Genomic DNA, 21648 nt, shown 5'->3' on the forward strand with positions numbered 1-21648 from the left:
TGGTATATCAAAGGCCGTGGTATATGCTATCCTGTCTGTGGGATGGTGCATATAAAAGATCCCTTGCTACTAATGGAAAAATGTAGCAGGTTTTCTCTCTATCACTGTCAAAAATGACCATATGTTTGACATCCAATAGCCGATGATTAATAAATCAATGTGCTCTAGTGGTGTTGTTAAACAAAACAAACTATTTTATTTATTGACCTGTTTTCCAGTTATCTCCCTCTATATCTGCATTTCTATATTCTATTAGTATGATGGGTGTTATATCTTGGTCCTCCATTTTTATTTATTTATTTGGCAAGACTATTTGCCTCTATTTTATTATTATTTGTTTTTAATTTGCACCCATTCCTAAATATATACTGCACTTTTAATGACTGTTAATAACCGGATCACTCTATATATTTTTTTTTTTCTTATAACTATGTATTTAATTTTATTTATAAATTTTCATTATTATTTTTGTATTATTATTTTTTAGTTTAATTTAATTTTAATTTAATTAATTTAATTTAATTTAATTTAATTTAATATTTTATTTTATTTTATTTTATTGTATTTTATTTTATTTTATTGTATTGTATTTATAAATAAATGTATTTATATATTTTATTTATTTATAAATATTAACTGATACACTGTTCTTTTTGTTTACAAAAGTACATTGTAAGCGCAACGTTAGGTTCCAGAATGCCATGCGCGGCGAGGAGTTCCCCCAATCTAAAAATAACGCCGCCGGATAGCTATTCGCGACGTCATTTACGTTTATGCATACCAAAAAGCAAATAAATTTAAACGCGATTAGCAATCTGCGTTTAGCCGCTATCCGCGTTTAGTTTTATCCGCTGCTCATGCATACGACTCCAGAGGTACATATAGCCGTTAATTCACCTTTCAAATGAAAGGGACGCAACGCGTTTTATGACCACATCCGCTTCAGAGTTGCCTCCCTGTTTCCGACCTCTATATTATTGTATGCATTCAGTGATGCAAGATAAAAAAATTACATTGCTGAACAGTATTTAAAGGGATCTCAGACTAGCCCCCCCCCCCCCCCCCCCCCGCCCTTTCACCCCTTAATTCAGAATCAAAACTATGACTGGTAGTAAATCTTAAGACAGAGATGAATTTTACTTGTAGAATGTAGGAAATCCAGTTTTCAAACGTTTACGGGGGAGCACCCCACTAGAAATTTGGCTTTGTGCCCTCGATCTGTCAGCAACCCCCAATGTCTACTTGCTTCCACCGTGCCTGGTAAATACCTCGTATTATACGAATCAAGGATATTGGATATCGCAGCGTCTACTCATTAATGTACCTTGTGAGACATCGCTTGTCTATTGATAACACTTTCCAGGTATTTCCGTTCTTTTTCAGATATTCCCGGTACATCTTGCGGATGGTCCCGAACCAATATTGCCCATCCAATAATCCATAGCAACCCTGCTGCACCTAAGTGTAAAATAAAGAGATGTTATTGAATATTTTAGGTCCATTTTGACCATTTATTTACCGTATTAATTTAATCAAGATAAAAAATATATATTAAAATAATCGCGTTGCTTTTATTGTTCCACTAGTCTAATAAAAGAATCCTCACACTTTTATGACAAATAACTACATGTATATATATATATATATATATATATATATATATATATATATATATCTTTGTGTGTTTGTGTGTGTGTGTATAGGAAGGCAGGTAGGTGGGTGGGTGGGTAGGTAGGTAGGTAGGTAGGTAGATAGATATATATCTTTGTGTGTTTGTGTGTGTGTGTGTGTATAGGTAGGTGGGTAGGTAGGGTGGTAGGTAGGAAGGAAGGTAGGCAGGTAGGCAGGTAGATATAGATATATTTATACACGCAGACAGACAAATAGACAGACAGACAGATGATAACAATAGTTAACAATAAAGTATACCAACTAATTCGATTTAGTATTCTGTCATTACTTCAAGTTCGATGAGGTCCCCGATACTTACCAGTGGCGTAAAACATGGATGGCCATCCTCCATCAAACCCGTATTTGCATAGGACACCTCCAATAGGAAAACTCAGCGCATTTCCAATTTCTCCGCCTGCATGTCAAATGTAATCATTGCATTATCAACATTATTATATCACCCAGCAATATCCATTGTTAATGTAGCGACTACATTTATAATGTCTAAACTGACATACTTCACAACACTGTAGCCAGTGCACCACGACTGGTATATCAAAGGCCGTGGTATGTGTTATCCTGTCTGTAGGATGGTGCATATAAAAGATCCCTTGCTACTAATGCAAAAATGTAGCGGGTTTCCTTTCTAAGATTATATGTCAAAATTACCATATGTCTGACATCCAATAGCTGATGATTAATAAATCAATGTGCTCTAGTGGTGTCGTTAAACAAAACAAACTAACATTTATAATGACAAAAGTGAAATACAAGACAACGCTGTAACCGCCCGCGCTTTGTAGTTAAATGGACTTTATTCCGTAATGTACTCCAACAGGATGGGATCCAATATGACCTACCTCTCCGCGATCTAATTCAAAATTAAGCAGTAGCTCCCTTTTCTCTTTTGATGAACCGTTTCAAAATTACTTCAAGAAATTTGCGCACAATTTTACCTTTTTGACTTAATCCTACTGGATATTAAAAATTCAATAGCACTAAAAATGCCCTTTCTCCCACCCACCCCAACACTCTACTTGTCCTGGACAGAGGAGCCGGCCCAGGCCGACATCTGCGCCCATGACAGGTGTGCGCTATAAGAACTTGTTCTCAATGTGCACGTTAAACAATATGACCTCACCTGATCTGACATAACTTGACATGGTAAGTTACTGTGTTCGCAACCAGAGCTGGTTTAACGACTCACTGGGTAAGGTGTTTGTGTGTGTGTGTGTGGGGGGGGGGGGGGGGGGGGGGGGGGGGGGGGGTAACGACACCACTAGAGCACAATGATTTATTAATCATCGGCTATTGGGTGTCAAACATAATATGGTCATAGAGATGAAACCCACTACATTTTTCCATTTGTAGCAAGGGATCTTTTATATGCACCATCCCACAGACAGGACAGCACATACCACAGACAGGATAGCACGGCCTTTGATATATCAGTCGTGGTAAATAGCCTAATAGGTCCACCGACGGGGAACGATCCTAGACCGACCGCGCATCAAGCAGGTGTAAGGCCACAAACACCTATTTTTCTTTCACTAACCACTAACCCATTCAGCTGATGGCCGAGGTGTGTGTACACGACAGCGTGCTAGAACCTTAAATGGATATGTATCAGAAAAATCCATTTCCATTGAGGGGATTCGAACTACGGAGTCTCAGTACGAGAGTGCAGGGCCCATATTTTCGAACAATCTTAGAGCTACGAAATCGTAAAACCATCGTAACCTATGACGTCACTATAGAACAGCCTACGATGGTTTTACGATTTCCTATAGCTAAAACTGCTTCGCAAATATGGGGTCATGCACTCTACCAACTGAGCTAATAGGGAATGTGCCACTAGCTCAGGTACGGCGGAAGCATGTAGACATGGGGGTGGGGGGCTAACTGAGATCGAGGGCGCAAATCAAAGTTTCTAGGGGATTCGGGGGTATGTTCTCCCATAAAATTTTGAAAACTAGTCCTGAAATCCAATTTCTTGCATTCTACGAATAAAATTCATCACTGCATTAAAATTTACTACTGGAATATGTTTGATTCAGAATTATTGCGAGTGCTAGAGCCCCACACAGACACAGGAGGAACACCCAACACAGACACACACACCCCGCGCTCCGCCGTGCCTGTAGCTACTGCCAGGAGGAACACCCCACACAGACACACACACCCCACGCTCCGCCGTGCCTGTAGCTACTGCCAGGAGGAACACCCAACACAGACACACACACCCCGCGCTCCGCCGTGCCTGTAGCTACTGCCAGGAGGAACACCCCACACAGACACACACACCCCACGCTCCGCCGTGCCTGTAGCTACTGCCAGGAGGAACACCCAACACAGACACACACCCCCCGCGCTCCGCCGTGCCTGTAGCTACTGCCAGGAGGAACACCCAACACAGACACACACACCCCACGCTCCGCCGTGCCTGTAGCTACTGCCAGGAGGAACACCCCACACAGACACACACACCCCACGCTCCGCCGTGCCTGTAGCTACTGCCAGGAGGAACACCCCACACAGACACACACACCCCACGCTCCGCGGTGCCTGTAGCTACTGCCAGGAGGAACACCCAACACAGACACACACACCCCACGCTCCGCCGTGCCTGTAGCTACTGCCAGGAGGAACACCCAACACAGACACACACACCCCGCGCTCCGCCGTGCCTGTAGCTACTGCCAGGAGGAACACCCAACACAGACACACACACCCCACGCTCCGCCGTGCCTGTAGCTACTGTCAGGAGGAACACCCCACACAGACACACACACCCCACGCTCCGCCGTGCCTGTAGCTACTGCCAGGAGGAACACCCCACACAGACACACATACCCCACGCTCCGCCGTGCCTGTAGCTACTGCCAGGAGGAACACCCAACACAGACACACCCCCCCCCCCCCACGCTCCGCCGTGCCTGTAGCTACTGCCAGGAGGAACACCCCACAGAGACACACACACCCCACGTTCCACGGTGCCTGTAGCTACTGCCAGGAGGAACACCCCACACAGACACACACCCCACCCTCCGCCGTGCCTGTAGCTACTGCCAGGAGGAACACCCCACACAGACACACACACCCCACGCTCCGCTGTGCCTGTAGCTACTGCCAGGAGGAACACCCCACAGAGACACACACACACCACGCTCCGCCGTGCCTGTAGCTACTGCCAGGAGGAACACCCCACACAGACACACACACACCACGTTCCACGGTGCCTGTAGCTACTGCCAGGAGGAACACCCCACACAGACACACACACACCACGCTCCGCCGTGCCTGTAGCTACTGCCAGGAGGAACACCCCACACAGACACACACACCCCACGCTCCGCCGTGCCTGTAGCTACTGCCAGGAGGAACACCCCACAGAGACACACACCCCACGTTCCACGGTGCCTGTAGCTACTGCCAGGAGGAACACCCCACACAGACACACACACACCACGCTCCGCCGTGCCTGTAGCTACTGCCAGGAGGAACACCCCACACAGACACACACACCCCACGCTCCGCCGTGCCTGTAGCTACTGCCAGGAGGAGCGCTTTAAACAAACACTACTACAGATATAAACAGGAAAATTAGTATAAATGAATGTATGAGAAAACTTAAAGGGGCAAACTCTAGTTTTTAAACACTAAGGCACATTTTTCACCTAGACTCTAGTTTCAACCCGTAAAAATGGACACTAAGTTTGGTTAATTTACAAACCTGTAACAAATTTGGATACATCAGAGTGAAACAAGAGTCTGTGACGTTGAAATACCCTTAAAAATAGACTAAAGCGCGACTCCATAATCATTACTTCTCAGACGCACGTGCGTCTTTAAAAGTATGAAAAATGTATTTTGTGGTATTAGAAACACCAGGATGACCAGAAACACTTCGGTTGTACGGAAATGGATAATCTAAACACATCTAAGTAATGTTTGATTTCAGCGATCATAAACGGCTCTAATAGTGAAATGTATGCCTTAGTGTTTAAAAACTAGGGTATGACCCTTTAAATACCTGTGAGTGTGACTCCAAGCATTCGCATCCACTGGCTCGGTGGGGACCAGTTCGCCCAGAAAATGGTGATGGACGGAAACACGACAGACTGCAACAAGTATTGATCAACATGGTCGCTACAGAAAAAACAGTACATTGACTAAAACGCATCTTTATTGTTTTGTGTTGGTTTTTGTTTGTGGCTTATTGTGTGGGGGGTTTTGTTGTTGTTTAGTTTGTTGTTTGTATTGGGTTTGGGCGGTATTTAGCTCAGTCGGTTGAGTGTTTGCCTAAAGTATTGGCATCGCTGAATCAAACCACCTCGGTGGATCCAGTCAACTGATTTGTTTTTCTCTCGTTCTAACCAGTGCACCAAAACTGGTCAAAGCCCGTGGTATGTGCTTTCCTCTCTGTGGGAAAGTGAATATATAAAGATCCCTTGCTGCTAATGGAAATATGTAGCAGGTTTCCTCTGATGACTACGAGTCAGAATTACACAAATGTTTGACATCCAATAGCCGATGATTAATAAAATCAATGTGTTCTAGTGGTGTCGTTAAACAACACAAAGTTTTTATTATTAAACAAAACAAACGTTTTTGGGGATTTTGTGTTTGTTTTTGTTTCTTTTGGGTTTGGGGGTTTTGGTTGATTGGGTAGTTGGTAGGTTTTAACTGTTTTAGATGTACTGATGCTGTTGTTGTTGTTTGATTGGGTAGTTGGTTTAACTGTATTAGATGTACTGATGCTGTTGTTGTTGTTTGATTGGGTAGTTGGTTTAACTGTTTTAGATGTACTGATGCTGTTGTTGTTCTGTTTGATTGTGTAGTTGGTTTAACTGTTAGATGTACTGATGCTGTTGTTGTTCTGTTTGATTGGGTAGTTGGTTTAACTGTTTTAGATGTACTGATGCTGTTGTTGTTCTGTTTGATTGTGTAGTTGGTTTAACTGTATTAGATGTACTGATGCTGTTGTTGTTCTGTTTGATTGTGTAGTTGGTTTAACTGTGTTAGATGTACTGATGATGTTGTTGTTCTGTTTGATTGGGTAGTTGGTTTAACTGTATTAGATGTACTGATGCTGTTGTTGTTCTGTTTGATTGTGTAGTTGGTTTAACTGTTAGATGTACTGATGCTGTTGTTGTTCTGTTTGATTGTGTAGTTGGTTTAACTGTTAGATGTACTGATGCTGTTGTTGTTCTGTTTGATTGTGTAGTTGGTTTAACTGTTTTAGATGTACTGATGCTGTTGTTGTTCTGTTTGATTGTGTAGTTGGTTTAACTGTTAGATGTACTGATGCTGTTGTTGTTCTGTTTGATTGTGTAGTTGGTTTAACTGTTAGATGTACTGATGCTGTTGTTGTTCTGTTTGATTGTGTAGTTGGTTTAACTGTTAGATGTACTGATGCTGTTGTTGTTCTGTTTGATTGTGTAGTTGGTTTAACTGTTAGATGTACTGATGCTGTTGTTGTTCTGTTTGATTGTGTAGTTGGTTTAACTGTTTTAGATGTACTGATGCTGTTGTTGTTCTGTTTGATTGTGTAGTTGGTTTAACTGTTAGATGTACTGATGCTGTTGTTGTTCTGTTTGATTGTGTAGTTGGTTTAACTGTTAGATGTACTGATGCTGTTGTTGTTCTGTTTGATTGTGTAGTTGGTTTAACTGTTAGATGTACTGATGCTGTTGTTGTTCTGTTTGATTGTGTAGTTGGTTTAACTGTTAGATGTACTGATGCTGTTGTTGTTCTGTTTGATTGTGTAGTTGGTTTAACTGTTAGATGTACTGATGCTGTTGTTGTTCTGTTTGATTGTGTAGTTGGTTTAACTGTTAGATGTACTGATGCTGTTGTTGTTCTGTTTGATTGTGTAGTTGGTTTAACTGTTAGATGTACTGATGCTGTTGTTGTTCTGTTTGATTGTGTAGTTGGTTTAACTGTTAGATGTACTGATGCTGTTGTTGTTCTGTTTGATTGTGTAGTTGGTTTAACTGTTAGATGTACTGATGCTGTTGTTGTTCTGTTTGATTGGGTAGTTGGTTTAACTGTTAGATGTACTGATGCTGTTGTTGTTCTGTTTGATTGGGTAGTTGGTTTAACTGTTAGATGTACTGATGCTGTTGTTGTTCTGTTTGATTGGGTAGTTGGTTTAACTGTTAGATGTACTGATGCTGTTGTTGTTCTGTTTGATTGGGTAGTTGGTTTAACTGTTAGATGTACTGATGCTGTTGTTGTTCTGTTTGATTGGGTAGTTGGTTTAACTGTTAGATGTACTGATGCTGTTGTTGTTCTGTTTGATTGGGTAGTTGGTTTAACTGTTAGATGTACTGATGCTGTTGTTGTTCTGTTTGATTGGGTAGTTGGTTTAACTGTTAGATGTACTGATGCTGTTGTTGTTCTGTTTGATTGGGTAGTTGGTTTAACTGTTAGATGTACTGATGCTGTTGTTGTTCTGTTTGATTGGGTAGTTGGTTTAACTGTTAGATGTACTGATGCTGTTGTTGTTCTGTTTGATTGTGTAGTTGGTTTAACTGTTAGATGTACTGATGCTGTTGTTGTTCTGTTTGATTGTGTAGTTGGTTTAACTGTTTTAGATGTACTGATGCTGTTGTTGTTCTGTTTGATTGTGTAGTTGGTTTAACTGTTAGATGTACTGATGCTGTTGTTGTTCTGTTTGATTGGGTAGTTGGTTTAACTGTTAGATGTACTGATGCTGTTGTTGTTCTGTTTGATTGTGTAGTTGGTTTAACTGTTAGATGTACTGATGCTGTTGTTGTTCTGTTTGATTGTGTAGTTGGTTTAACTGTTAGATGTACTGATGCTGTTGTTGTTCTGTTTGATTGGGTAGTTGGTTTAACTGTTAGATGTACTGATGCTGTTGTTGTTCTGTTTGATTGGGTAGTTGGTTTAACTGTTAGATGTACTGATGCTGTTGTTGTTCTGTTTGATTGGGTAGTTGGTTTAACTGTTAGATGTACTGATGCTGTTGTTGTTCTGTTTGATTGGGTAGTTGGTTTAACTGTTAGATGTACTGATGCTGTTGTTGTTCTGTTTGATTGTGTAGTTGGTTTAACTGTTAGATGTACTGATGCTGTTGTTGTTCTGTTTGATTGGGTAGTTGGTTTAACTGTTAGATGTACTGATGCTGTTGTTGTTCTGTTTGATTGTGTAGTTGGTTTAACTGTTAGATGTACTGATGCTGTTGTTGTTCTGTTTGATTGGGTAGTTGGTTTAACTGTTAGATGTACTGATGCTGTTGTTGTTCTGTTTGATTGTGTAGTTGGTTTAACTGTTAGATGTACTGATGCTGTTGTTGTTCTGTTTGATTGTGTAGTTGGTTTAACTGTTAGATGTACTGATGCTGTTGTTGTTCTGTTTGATTGTGTAGTTGGTTTAACTGTTAGATGTACTGATGCTGTTGTTGTTCTGTTTGATTGGGTAGTTGGTTTAACTGTTAGATGTACTGATGCTGTTGTTGTTCTGTTTGATTGTGTAGTTGGTTTAACTGTTAGATGTACTGATGCTGTTGTTGTTCTGTTTGATTGGGTAGTTGGTTTAACTGTTAGATGTACTGATGCTGTTGTTGTTCTGTTTGATTGTGTAGTTGGTTTAACTGTTAGATGTACTGATGCTGTTGTTGTTCTGTTTGATTGTGTAGTTGGTTTAACTGTTAGATGTACTGATGCTGTTGTTGTTCTGTTTGATTGTGTAGTTGGTTTAACTGTTAGATGTACTGATGCTGTTGTTGTTCTGTTTGATTGGGTAGTTGGTTTAACTGTTAGATGTACTGATGCTGTTGTTGTTCTGTTTGATTGTGTAGTTGGTTTAACTGTTAGATGTACTGATGCTGTTGTTGTTCTGTTTGATTGTGTAGTTGGTTTAACTGTTAGATGTACTGATGCTGTTGTTGTTCTGTTTGATTGTGTAGTTGGTTTAACTGTTAGATGTACTGATGCTGTTGTTGTTCTGTTTGATTGTGTAGTTGGTTTAACTGTTAGATGTACTGATGCTGTTGTTGTTCTGTTTGATTGGGTAGTTGGTTTAACTGTTAGATGTACTGATGCTGTTGTTGTTCTGTTTGATTGTGTAGTTGGTTTAACTGTTAGATGTACTGATGCTGTTGTTGTTCTGTTTGATTGGGTAGTTGGTTTAACTGTTAGATGTACTGATGCTGTTGTTGTTCTGTTTGATTGTGTAGTTGGTTTAACTGTTAGATGTACTGATGCTGTTGTTGTTCTGTTTGATTGTGTAGTTGGTTTAACTGTTAGATGTACTGATGCTGTTGTTGTTCTGTTTGATTGTGTAGTTGGTTTAACTGTTAGATGTACTGATGCTGTTGTTGTTCTGTTTGATTGTGTAGTTGGTTTAACTGTTAGATGTACTGATGCTGTTGTTGTTCTGTTTGATTGTGTAGTTGGTTTAACTGTTAGATGTACTGATGCTGTTGTTGTTCTGTTTGATTGGGTAGTTGGTTTAACTGTTAGATGTACTGATGCTGTTGTTGTTCTGTTTGATTGGGTAGTTGGTTTAACTGTTAGATGTACTGATGCTGTTGTTGTTCTGTTTGATTGTGTAGTTGGTTTAACTGTTAGATGTACTGATGCTGTTGTTGTTCTGTTTGATTGTGTAGTTGGTTTAACTGTTAGATGTACTGATGCTGTTGTTGTTCTGTTTGATTGGGTAGTTGGTTTAACTGTTAGATGTACTGATGCTGTTGTTGTTCTGTTTGATTGTGTAGTTGGTTTAACTGTTAGATGTACTGATGCTGTTGTTGTTCTGTTTGATTGGGTAGTTGGTTTAACTGTTAGATGTACTGATGCTGTTGTTGTTCTGTTTGATTGTGTAGTTGGTTTAACTGTTAGATGTACTGATGCTGTTGTTGTTCTGTTTGATTGTGTAGTTGGTTTAACTGTTAGATGTACTGATGCTGTTGTTGTTCTGTTTGATTGTGTAGTTGGTTTAACTGTTAGATGTACTGATGCTGTTGTTGTTCTGTTTGATTGTGTAGTTGGTTTAACTGTTAGATGTACTGATGCTGTTGTTGTTCTGTTTGATTGGGTAGTTGGTTTAACTGTTAGATGTACTGATGCTGTTGTTGTTCTGTTTGATTGTGTAGTAGTTGGTTTAACTGTTAGATGTACTGATGCTGTTGTTGTTCTGTTTGATTGGGTAGTTGGTTTAACTGTTAGATGTACTGATGCTGTTGTTGTTCTGTTTGATTGGGTAGTTGGTTTAACTGTTAGATGTACTGATGCTGTTGTTGTTCTGTTTGATTGGGTAGTTGGTTTAACTGTTAGATGTACTGATGCTGTTGTTGTTCTGTTTGATTGGGTAGTTGGTTTAACTGTTAGATGTACTGATGCTGTTGTTGTTCTGTTTGATTGGGTAGTTGGTTTAACTGTTAGATGTACTGATGCTGTTGTTGTTCTGTTTGATTGGGTAGTTGGTTTAACTGTTAGATGTACTGATGCTGTTGTTGTTCTGTTTGATTGGGTAGTTGGTTTAACTGTTAGATGTACTGATGCTGTTGTTGTTCTGTTTGATTGGGTAGTTGGTTTAACTGTTAGATGTACTGATGCTGTTGTTGTTCTGTTTGATTGTGTAGTTGGTTTAACTGTTAGATGTACTGATGCTGTTGTTGTTCTGTTTGATTGGGTAGTTGGTTTAACTGTTAGATGTACTGATGCTGTTGTTGTTCTGTTTGATTGGGTAGTTGGTTTAACTGTTAGATGTACTGATGCTGTTGTTGTTCTGTTTGATTGTGTAGTTGGTTTAACTGTTAGATGTACTGATGCTGTTGTTGTTCTGTTTGATTGGGTAGTTGGTTTAACTGTTAGATGTACTGATGCTGTTGTTGTTCTGTTTGATTGTGTAGTTGGTTTAACTGTTAGATGTACTGATGCTGTTGTTGTTCTGTTTGATTGGGTAGTTGGTTTAACTGTTAGATGTACTGATGCTGTTGTTGTTCTGTTTGATTGGGTAGTTGGTTTAACTGTTAGATGTACTGATGCTGTTGTTGTTCTGTTTGATTGTGTAGTTGGTTTAACTGTTAGATGTACTGATGCTGTTGTTGTTCTGTTTGATTGGGTAGTTGGTTTAACTGTTAGATGTACTGATGCTGTTGTTGTTCTGTTTGATTGGGTAGTTGGTTTAACTGTTAGATGTACTGATGCTGTTGTTGTTCTGTTTGATTGGGTAGTTGGTTTAACTGTTAGATGTACTGATGCTGTTGTTGTTCTGTTTGATTGGGTAGTTGGTTTAACTGTTAGATGTACTGATGCTGTTGTTGTTCTGTTTGATTGGGTAGTTGGTTTAACTGTTAGATGTACTGATGCTGTTGTTGTTCTGTTTGATTGGGTAGTTGGTTTAACTGTTAGATGTACTGATGCTGTTGTTGTTCTGTTTGATTGTGTAGTTGGTTTAACTGTTAGATGTACTGATGCTGTTGTTGTTCTGTTTGATTGTGTAGTTGGTTTAACTGTTAGATGTACTGATGCTGTTGTTGTTCTGTTTGATTGGGTAGTTGGTTTAACTGTTAGATGTACTGATGCTGTTGTTGTTCTGTTTGATTGGGTAGTTGGTTTAACTGTTAGATGTACTGATGCTGTTGTTGTTCTGTTTGATTGTGTAGTTGGTTTAACTGTTAGATGTACTGATGCTGTTGTTGTTCTGTTTGATTGTGTAGTTGGTTTAACTGTTAGATGTACTGATGCTGTTGTTGTTCTGTTTGATTGGGTAGTTGGTTTAACTGTTAGATGTACTGATGCTGTTGTTGTTCTGTTTGATTGGGTAGTTGGTTTAACTGTTAGATGTACTGATGCTGTTGTTGTTCTGTTTGATTGGGTAGTTGGTTTAACTGTTAGATGTACTGATGCTGTTGTTGTTCTGTTTGATTGGGTAGTTGGTTTAACTGTTAGATGTACTGATGCTGTTGTTGTTCTGTTTGATTGGGTAGTTGGTTTAACTGTTAGATGTACTGATGCTGTTGTTGTTCTGTTTGATTGTGTAGTTGGTTTAACTGTTAGATGTACTGATGCTGTTGTTGTTCTGTTTGATTGGTAGTTGGTTTAACTGTTAGATGTACTGATGCTGTTGTTGTTCTGTTTGATTGGGTAGTTGGTTTAACTGTTAGATGTACTGATGCTGTTGTTGTTCTGTTTGATTGGTAGTTGGTTTAACTGTTAGATGTACTGATGCTGTTGTTGTTCTGTTTGATTGTGTAGTTGGTTTAACTGTTAGATGTACTGATGCTGTTGTTGTTCTGTTTGATTGGGTAGTTGGTTTAACTGTTAGATGTACTGATGCTGTTGTTGTTCTGTTTGATTGGGTAGTTGGTTTAACTGTTAGATGTACTGATGCTGTTGTTGTTCTGTTTGATTGGGTAGTTGGTTTAACTGTTAGATGTACTGATGCTGTTGTTGTTCTGTTTGATTGGGTAGTTGGTTTAACTGTTAGATGTACTGATGCTGTTGTTGTTCTGTTTGATTGGGTAGTTGGTTTAACTGTTAGATGTACTGATGCTGTTGTTGTTCTGTTTGATTGGGTAGTTGGTTTAACTGTTAGATGTACTGATGCTGTTGTTGTTCTGTTTGATTGTGTAGTTGGTTTAACTGTTAGATGTACTGATGCTGTTGTTGTTCTGTTTGATTGGGTAGTTGGTTTAACTGTTAGATGTACTGATGCTGTTGTTGTTCTGTTTGATTGTGTAGTTGGTTTAACTGTTAGATGTACTGATGCTGTTGTTGTTCTGTTTGATTGTGTAGTTGGTTTAACTGTTAGATGTACTGATGCTGTTGTTGTTCTGTTTGATTGTGTAGTTGGTTTAACTGTTAGATGTACTGATGCTGTTGTTGTTCTGTTTGATTGTGTAGTTGGTTTAACTGTTAGATGTACTGATGCTGTTGTTGTTCTGTTTGATTGGGTAGTTGGTTTAACTGTTAGATGTACTGATGCTGTTGTTGTTCTGTTTGATTGGGTAGTTGGTTTAACTGTTAGATGTACTGATGCTGTTGTTGTTCTGTTTGATTGTGTAGTTGGTTTAACTGTTAGATGTACTGATGCTGTTGTTGTTCTGTTTGATTGTGTAGTTGGTTTAACTGTTAGATGTACTGATGCTGTTGTTGTTCTGTTTGATTGTGTAGTTGGTTTAACTGTTAGATGTACTGATGCTGTTGTTGTTCTGTTTGATTGGGTAGTTGGTTTAACTGTTAGATGTACTGATGCTGTTGTTGTTCTGTTTGATTGGGTAGTTGGTTTAACTGTTAGATGTACTGATGCTGTTGTTGTTCTGTTTGATTGGGTAGTTGGTTTAACTGTTAGATGTACTGATGCTGTTGTTGTTCTGTTTGATTGGGTAGTTGGTTTAACTGTTAGATGTACTGATGCTGTTGTTGTTCTGTTTGATTGGGTAGTTGGTTTAACTGTTAGATGTACTGATGCTGTTGTTGTTCTGTTTGATTGGGTAGTTGGTTTAACTGTTAGATGTACTGATGCTGTTGTTGTTCTGTTTGATTGTGTAGTTGGTTTAACTGTTAGATGTACTGATGCTGTTGTTGTTCTGTTTGATTGTGTAGTTGGTTTAACTGTTAGATGTACTGATGCTGTTGTTGTTCTGTTTGATTGTGTAGTTGGTTTAACTGTTAGATGTACTGATGCTGTTGTTGTTCTGTTTGATTGTGTAGTTGGTTTAACTGTTAGATGTACTGATGCTGTTGTTGTTCTGTTTGATTGGGTAGTTGGTTTAACTGTTAGATGTACTGATGCTGTTGTTGTTCTGTTTGATTGTGTAGTTGGTTTAACTGTTAGATGTACTGATGCTGTTGTTGTTCTGTTTGATTGGGTAGTTGGTTTAACTGTTAGATGTACTGATGCTGTTGTTGTTCTGTTTGATTGGGTAGTTGGTTTAACTGTTAGATGTACTGATGCTGTTGTTGTTCTGTTTGATTGGGTAGTTGGTTTAACTGTTAGATGTACTGATGCTGTTGTTGTTCTGTTTGATTGGGTAGTTGGTTTAACTGTTAGATGTACTGATGCTGTTGTTGTTCTGTTTGATTGTGTAGTTGGTTTAACTGTTAGATGTACTGATGCTGTTGTTGTTCTGTTTGATTGGGTAGTTGGTTTAACTGTTAGATGTACTGATGCTGTTGTTGTTCTGTTTGATTGGGTAGTTGGTTTAACTGTTAGATGTACTGATGCTGTTGTTGTTCTGTTTGATTGTGTAGTTGGTTTAACTGTTAGATGTACTGATGCTGTTGTTGTTCTGTTTGATTGGGTAGTTGGTTTAACTGTTAGATGTACTGATGCTGTTGTTGTTCTGTTTGATTGTGTAGTTGGTTTAACTGTTAGATGTACTGATGCTGTTGTTGTTCTGTTTGATTGGGTAGTTGGTTTAACTGTTAGATGTACTGATGCTGTTGTTGTTCTGTTTGATTGTGTAGTTGGTTTAACTGTTAGATGTACTGATGCTGTTGTTGTTCTGTTTGATTGGGTAGTTGGTTTAACTGTTAGATGTACTGATGCTGTTGTTGTTCTGTTTGATTGGGTAGTTGGTTTAACTGTTAGATGTACTGATGCTGTTGTTGTTCTGTTTGATTGTGTAGTTGGTTTAACTGTTAGATGTACTGATGCTGTTGTTGTTCTGTTTGATTGTGTAGTTGGTTTAACTGTTAGATGTACTGATGCTGTTGTTGTTCTGTTTGATTGGGTAGTTGGTTTAACTGTTAGATGTACTGATGCTGTTGTTGTTCTGTTTGATTGTGTAGTTGGTTTAACTGTTAGATGTACTGATGCTGTTGTTGTTCTGTTTGATTGGGTAGTTGGTTTAACTGTTAGATGTACTGATGCTGTTGTTGTTCTGTTTGATTGGGTAGTTGGTTTAACTGTTAGATGTACTGATGCTGTTGTTGTTCTGTTTGATTGGGTAGTTGGTTTAACTGTTAGATGTACTGATGCTGTTGTTGTTCTGTTTGATTGTGTAGTTGGTTTAACTGTTAGATGTACTGATGCTGTTGTTGTTCTGTTTGATTGGGTAGTTGGTTTAACTGTTAGATGTACTGATGCTGTTGTTGTTCTGTTTGATTGTGTAGTTGGTTTAACTGTTAGATGTACTGATGCTGTTGTTGTTCTGTTTGATTGGGTAGTTGGTTTAACTGTTAGATGTACTGATGCTGTTGTTGTTCTGTTTGATTGGGTAGTTGGTTTAACTGTTAGATGTACTGATGCTGTTGTTGTTCTGTTTGATTGGGTAGTTGGTTTAACTGTTAGATGTACTGATGCTGTTGTTGTTCTGTTTGATTGGGTAGTTGGTTTAACTGTTAGATGTACTGATGCTGTTGTTGTTCTGTTTGATTGTGTAGTTGGTTTAACTGTTAGATGTACTGATGCTGTTGTTGTTCTGTTTGATTGGGTAGTTGGTTTAACTGTTAGATGTACTGATGCTGTTGTTGTTCTGTTTGATTGGGTAGTTGGTTTAACTGTTAGATGTACTGATGCTGTTGTTGTTCTGTTTGATTGTGTAGTTGGTTTAACTGTTAGATGTACTGATGCTGTTGTTGTTCTGTTTGATTGGGTAGTTGGTTTAACTGTTAGATGTACTGATGCTGTTGTTGTTCTGTTTGATTGGGTAGTTGGTTTAACTGTTAGATGTACTGATGCTGTTGTTGTTCTGTTTGATTGGGTAGTTGGTTTAACTGTTAGATGTACTGATGCTGTTGTTGTTCTGTTTGATTGGGTAGTTGGTTTAACTGTTAGATGTACTGATGCTGTTGTTGTTCTGTTTGATTGTGTAGTTGGTTTAACTGTTAGATGTACTGATGCTGTTGTTGTTCTGTTTGATTGGGTAGTTGGTTTAACTGTTAGATGTACTGATGCTGTTGTTGTTCTGTTTGATTGTTGTTGTAGTTGGTTTAACTGTTAGATGTACTGATGCTGTTGTTGTTCTGTTTGATTGGGTAGTTGGTTTAACTGTTAGATGTACTGATGCTGTTGTTGTTCTGTTTGATTGGGTAGTTGGTTTAACTGTTAGATGTACTGATGCTGTTGTTGTTCTGTTTGATTGTGTAGTTGGTTTAACTGTTAGATGTACTGATGCTGTTGTTGTTCTGTTTGATTGGGTAGTTGGTTTAACTGTTAGATGTACTGATGCTGTTGTTGTTCTGTTTGATTGGGTAGTTGGTTTAACTGTTAGATGTACTGATGCTGTTGTTGTTCTGTTTGATTGTGTAGTTGGTTTAACTGTTAGATGTACTGATGCTGTTGTTGTTCTGTTTGATTGGGTAGTTGGTTTAACTGTTAGATGTACTGATGCTGTTGTTGTTCTGTTTGATTGGGTAGTTGGTTTAACTGTTAGATGTACTGATGCTGTTGTTGTTCTGTTTGATTGTGTAGTTGGTTTAACTGTTAGATGTACTGATGCTGTTGTTGTTCTGTTTGATTGGGTAGTTGGTTTAACTGTTAGATGTACTGATGCTGTTGTTGTTCTGTTTGATTGTGTAGTTGGTTTAACTGTTAGATGTACTGATGCTGTTGTTGTTCTGTTTGATTGTGTAGTTGGTTTAACTGTTAGATGTACTGATGCTGTTGTTGTTCTGTTTGATTGGGTAGTTGGTTTAACTGTTAGATGTACTGATGCTGTTGTTGTTCTGTTTGATTGGGTAGTTGGTTTAACTGTTAGATGTACTGATGCTGTTGTTGTTCTGTTTGATTGGGTAGTTGGTTTAACTGTTAGATGTACTGATGCTGTTGTTGTTCTGTTTGATTGTGTAGTTGGTTTAACTGTTAGATGTACTGATGCTGTTGTTGTTCTGTTTGATTGTGTAGTTGGTTTAACTGTTAGATGTACTGATGCTGTTGTTGTTCTGTTTGATTGGGTAGTTGGTTTAACTGTTAGATGTACTGATGCTGTTGTTGTTCTGTTTGATTGGGTAGTTGGTTTAACTGTTAGATGTACTGATGCTGTTGTTGTTCTGTTTGATTGTGTAGTTGGTTTAACTGTTAGATGTACTGATGCTGTTGTTGTTCTGTTTGATTGGTAGTTGGTTTAACTGTTAGATGTACTGATGCTGTTGTTGTTCTGTTTGATTGTGTAGTTGGTTTAACTGTTAGATGTACTGATGCTGTTGTTGTTCTGTTTGATTGGGTAGTTGGTTTAACTGTTAGATGTACTGATGCTGTTGTTGTTCTGTTTGATTGTGTAGTTGGTTTAACTGTTAGATGTACTGATGCTGTTGTTGTTCTGTTTGATTGGGTAGTTGGTTTAACTGTTAGATGTACTGATGCTGTTGTTGTTCTGTTTGATTGGGTAGTTGGTTTAACTGTTAGATGTACTGATGCTGTTGTTGTTCTGTTTGATTGTGTAGTTGGTTTAACTGTTAGATGTACTGATGCTGTTGTTGTTCTGTTTGATTGGGTAGTTGGTTTAACTGTTAGATGTACTGATGCTGTTGTTGTTCTGTTTGATTGTGTAGTTGGTTTAACTGTTAGATGTACTGATGCTGTTGTTGTTCTGTTTGATTGGGTAGTTGGTTTAACTGTTAGATGTACTGATGCTGTTGTTGTTCTGTTTGATTGTGTAGTTGGTTTAACTGTTAGATGTACTGATGCTGTTGTTGTTCTGTTTGATTGGGTAGTTGGTTTAACTGTTAGATGTACTGATGCTGTTGTTGTTCTGTTTGATTGGGTAGTTGGTTTAACTGTTAGATGTACTGATGCTGTTGTTGTTCTGTTTGATTGTGTAGTTGGTTTAACTGTTAGATGTACTGATGCTGTTGTTGTTCTGTTTGATTGGGTAGTTGGTTTAACTGTTAGATGTACTGATGCTGTTGTTGTTCTGTTTGATTGGGTAGTTGGTTTAACTGTTAGATGTACTGATGCTGTTGTTGTTCTGTTTGATTGGGTAGTTGGTTTAACTGTTAGATGTACTGATGCTGTTGTTGTTCTGTTTGATTGGGTAGTTGGTTTAACTGTTAGATGTACTGATGCTGTTGTTGTTCTGTTTGATTGTGTAGTTGGTTTAACTGTTAGATGTACTGATGCTGTTGTTGTTCTGTTTGATTGGGTAGTTGGTTTAACTGTTAGATGTACTGATGCTGTTGTTGTTCTGTTTGATTGGGTAGTTGGTTTAACTGTTAGATGTACTGATGCTGTTGTTGTTCTGTTTGATTGGGTAGTTGGTTTAACTGTTAGATGTACTGATGCTGTTGTTGTTCTGTTTGATTGGGTAGTTGGTTTAACTGTTAGATGTACTGATGCTGTTGTTGTTCTGTTTGATTGGGTAGTTGGTTTAACTGTTAGATGTACTGATGCTGTTGTTGTTCTGTTTGATTGGGTAGTTGGTTTAACTGTTAGATGTACTGATGCTGTTGTTGTTCTGTTTGATTGTGTAGTTGGTTTAACTGTTAGATGTACTGATGCTGTTGTTGTTCTGTTTGATTGGGTAGTTGGTTTAACTGTTAGATGTACTGATGCTGTTGTTGTTCTGTTTGATTGGGTAGTTGGTTTAACTGTTAGATGTACTGATGCTGTTGTTGTTCTGTTTGATTGTGTAGTTGGTTTAACTGTTAGATGTACTGATGCTGTTGTTGTTCTGTTTGATTGCTAGTTGGTTTAACTGTTAGATGTACTGATGCTGTTGTTGTTCTGTTTGATTGTGTAGTTGGTTTAACTGTTAGATGTACTGATGCTGTTGTTGTTCTGTTTGATTGTGTAGTTGGTTTAACTGTTAGATGTACTGATGCTGTTGTTGTTCTGTTTGATTGGGTAGTTGGTTTAACTGTTAGATGTACTGATGCTGTTGTTGTTCTGTTTGATTGGGTAGTTGTTAGTTTAACTGTTAGATGTACTGATGCTGTTGTTGTTCTGTTTGATTGGGTAGTTGGTTTAACTGTTAGATGTACTGATGCTGTTGTTGTTCTGTTTGATTGGGTAGTTGGTTTAACTGTTAGATGTACTGATGCTGTTGTTGTTCTGTTTGATTGTGTAGTTGGTTTAACTGTTAGATGTACTGATGCTGTTGTTGTTCTGTTTGATTGTGTAGTTGGTTTAACTGTTAGATGTACTGATGCTGTTGTTGTTCTGTTTGATTGGGTAGTTGGTTTAACTGTTAGATGTACTGATGCTGTTGTTGTTCTGTTTGATTGTGTAGTTGGTTTAACTGTTAGATGTACTGATGCTGTTGTTGTTCTGTTTGATTGGGTAGTTGGTTTAACTGTTAGATGTACTGATGCTGTTGTTGTTCTGTTTGATTGGGTAGTTGGTTTAACTGTTAGATGTACTGATGCTGTTGTTGTTCTGTTTGATTGTGTAGTTGGTTTAACTGTTAGATGTACTGATGCTGTTGTTGTTCTGTTTGATTGGTAGTTGGTTTAACTGTTAGATGTACTGATGCTGTTGTTGTTCTGTTTGATTGTGTAGTTGGTTTAACTGTTAGATGTACTGATGCTGTTGTTGTTCTGTTTGATTGGGTAGTTGGTTTAACTGTTAGATGTACTGATGCTGTTGTTGTTCTGTTTGATTGGGTAGTTGGTTTAACTGTTAGATGTACTGATGCTGTTGTTGTTCTGTTTGATTGGGTAGTTGGTTTAACTGTTAGATGTACTGATGCTGTTGTTGTTCTGTTTGATTGGGTAGTTGGTTTAACTGTTAGATGTACTGATGCTGTTGTTGTTCTGTTTGATTGGGTAGTTGGTTTAACTGTTAGATGTACTGATGCTGTTGTTGTTCTGTTTGATTGGGTAGTTGGTTTAACTGTTAGATGTACTGATGCTGTTGTTGTTCTGTTTGATTGGGTAGTTGGTTTAACTGTTAGATGTACTGATGCTGTTGTTGTTCTGTTTGATTGTGTAGTTGGTTTAACTGTTAGATGTACTGATGCTGTTGTTGTTCTGTTTGATTGGTAGTTGGTTTAACTGTTAGATGTACTGATGCTGTTGTTGTTCTGTTTGATTGGGTAGTTGGTTTAACTGTTAGATGTACTGATGCTGTTGTTGTTCTGTTTGATTGGGTAGTTGGTTTAACTGTTAGATGTACTGATGCTGTTGTTGTTCTGTTTGATTGGTAGTTGGTTTAACTGTTAGATGTACTGATGCTGTTGTTGTTCTGTTTGATTGGGTAGTTGGTTTAACTGTTAGATGTACTGATGCTGTTGTTGTTCTGTTTGATTGGTTTAACTGTAGTGTGGTTTATTGGGTAGTTGGTTTAACTGTTAGATGTACTGATGCTGTTGTTGTTCTGTTTGATTGGGTAGTTGGTTTAACTGTTAGATGTACTGATGCTGTTGTTGTTCTGTTTGATTGGGTAGTTGGTTTAACTGTTAGATGTACTGATGCTGTTGTTGTTCTGTTTGATTGGGTAGTTGGTTTAACTGTTAGATGTACTGATGCTGTTGTTGTTCTGTTTGATTGGGTAGTTGGTTTAACTGTTAGATGTACTGATGCTGTTGTTGTTCTGTTTGATTGGGTAGTTGGTTTAACTGTTAGATGTACTGATGCTGTTGTTGTTCTGTTTGATTGGGTAGTTGGTTTAACTGTTAGATGTACTGATGCTGTTGTTGTTCTGTTTGATTGGGTAGTTGGTTTAACTGTTAGATGTACTGATGCTGTTGTTGTTCTGTTTGATTGGGTAGTTGGTTTAACTGTTAGATGTACTGATGCTGTTGTTGTTCTGTTTGATTGGGTAGTTGGTTTAACTGTTAGATGTACTGATGCTGTTGTTGTTCTGTTTGATTGGGTAGTTGGTTTAACTGTTAGATGTACTGATGCTGTTGTTGTTCTGTTTGATTGGGTAGTTGGTTTAACTGTTAGATGTACTGATGCTGTTGTTGTTCTGTTTGATTGGGTAGTTGGTTTAACTGTTAGATGTACTGATGCTGTTGTTGTTCTGTTTGATTGGGTAGTTGGTTTAACTGTTAGATGTACTGATGCTGTTGTTGTTCTGTTTGATTGGGTAGTTGGTTTAACTGTTAGATGTACTGATGCT

At 38.5% G+C, this 21648-nt stretch overlaps 1 protein-coding gene across 2 annotated transcripts in view; it reads right to left on the reverse strand.

Annotated features, from left to right (window-relative positions):
* The window catches only part of LOC121384957 (sialin-like), a 40403-nt gene that overhangs the window by 12693 nt on the left and 6062 nt on the right, over positions 1-21648 (reverse strand). Inside the window, exons 2-4 of one of the 2 annotated variants that reach the window (XM_041515450.1) lie at positions 5705-5792; positions 1991-2086; positions 1325-1458 (exon numbers count right to left, since the gene is read on the reverse strand). In XM_041515450.1, coding sequence (XP_041371384.1) covers positions 1325-1458; positions 1991-2086; positions 5705-5792 — 318 coding nt within the window. Of the gene's footprint in view, positions 1-1324; positions 1459-1990; positions 2087-5704; positions 5821-21648 lie in introns of both variants that reach the window. The other variant, XM_041515451.1, reaches the window with a different exon arrangement.

Source organism: Gigantopelta aegis, chromosome 11 (genome assembly GCF_016097555.1).
Source record: "Gigantopelta aegis isolate Gae_Host chromosome 11, Gae_host_genome, whole genome shotgun sequence".
NCBI classification, from domain to species: Eukaryota; Metazoa; Mollusca; class Gastropoda; order Neomphalida; family Peltospiridae; genus Gigantopelta; species Gigantopelta aegis.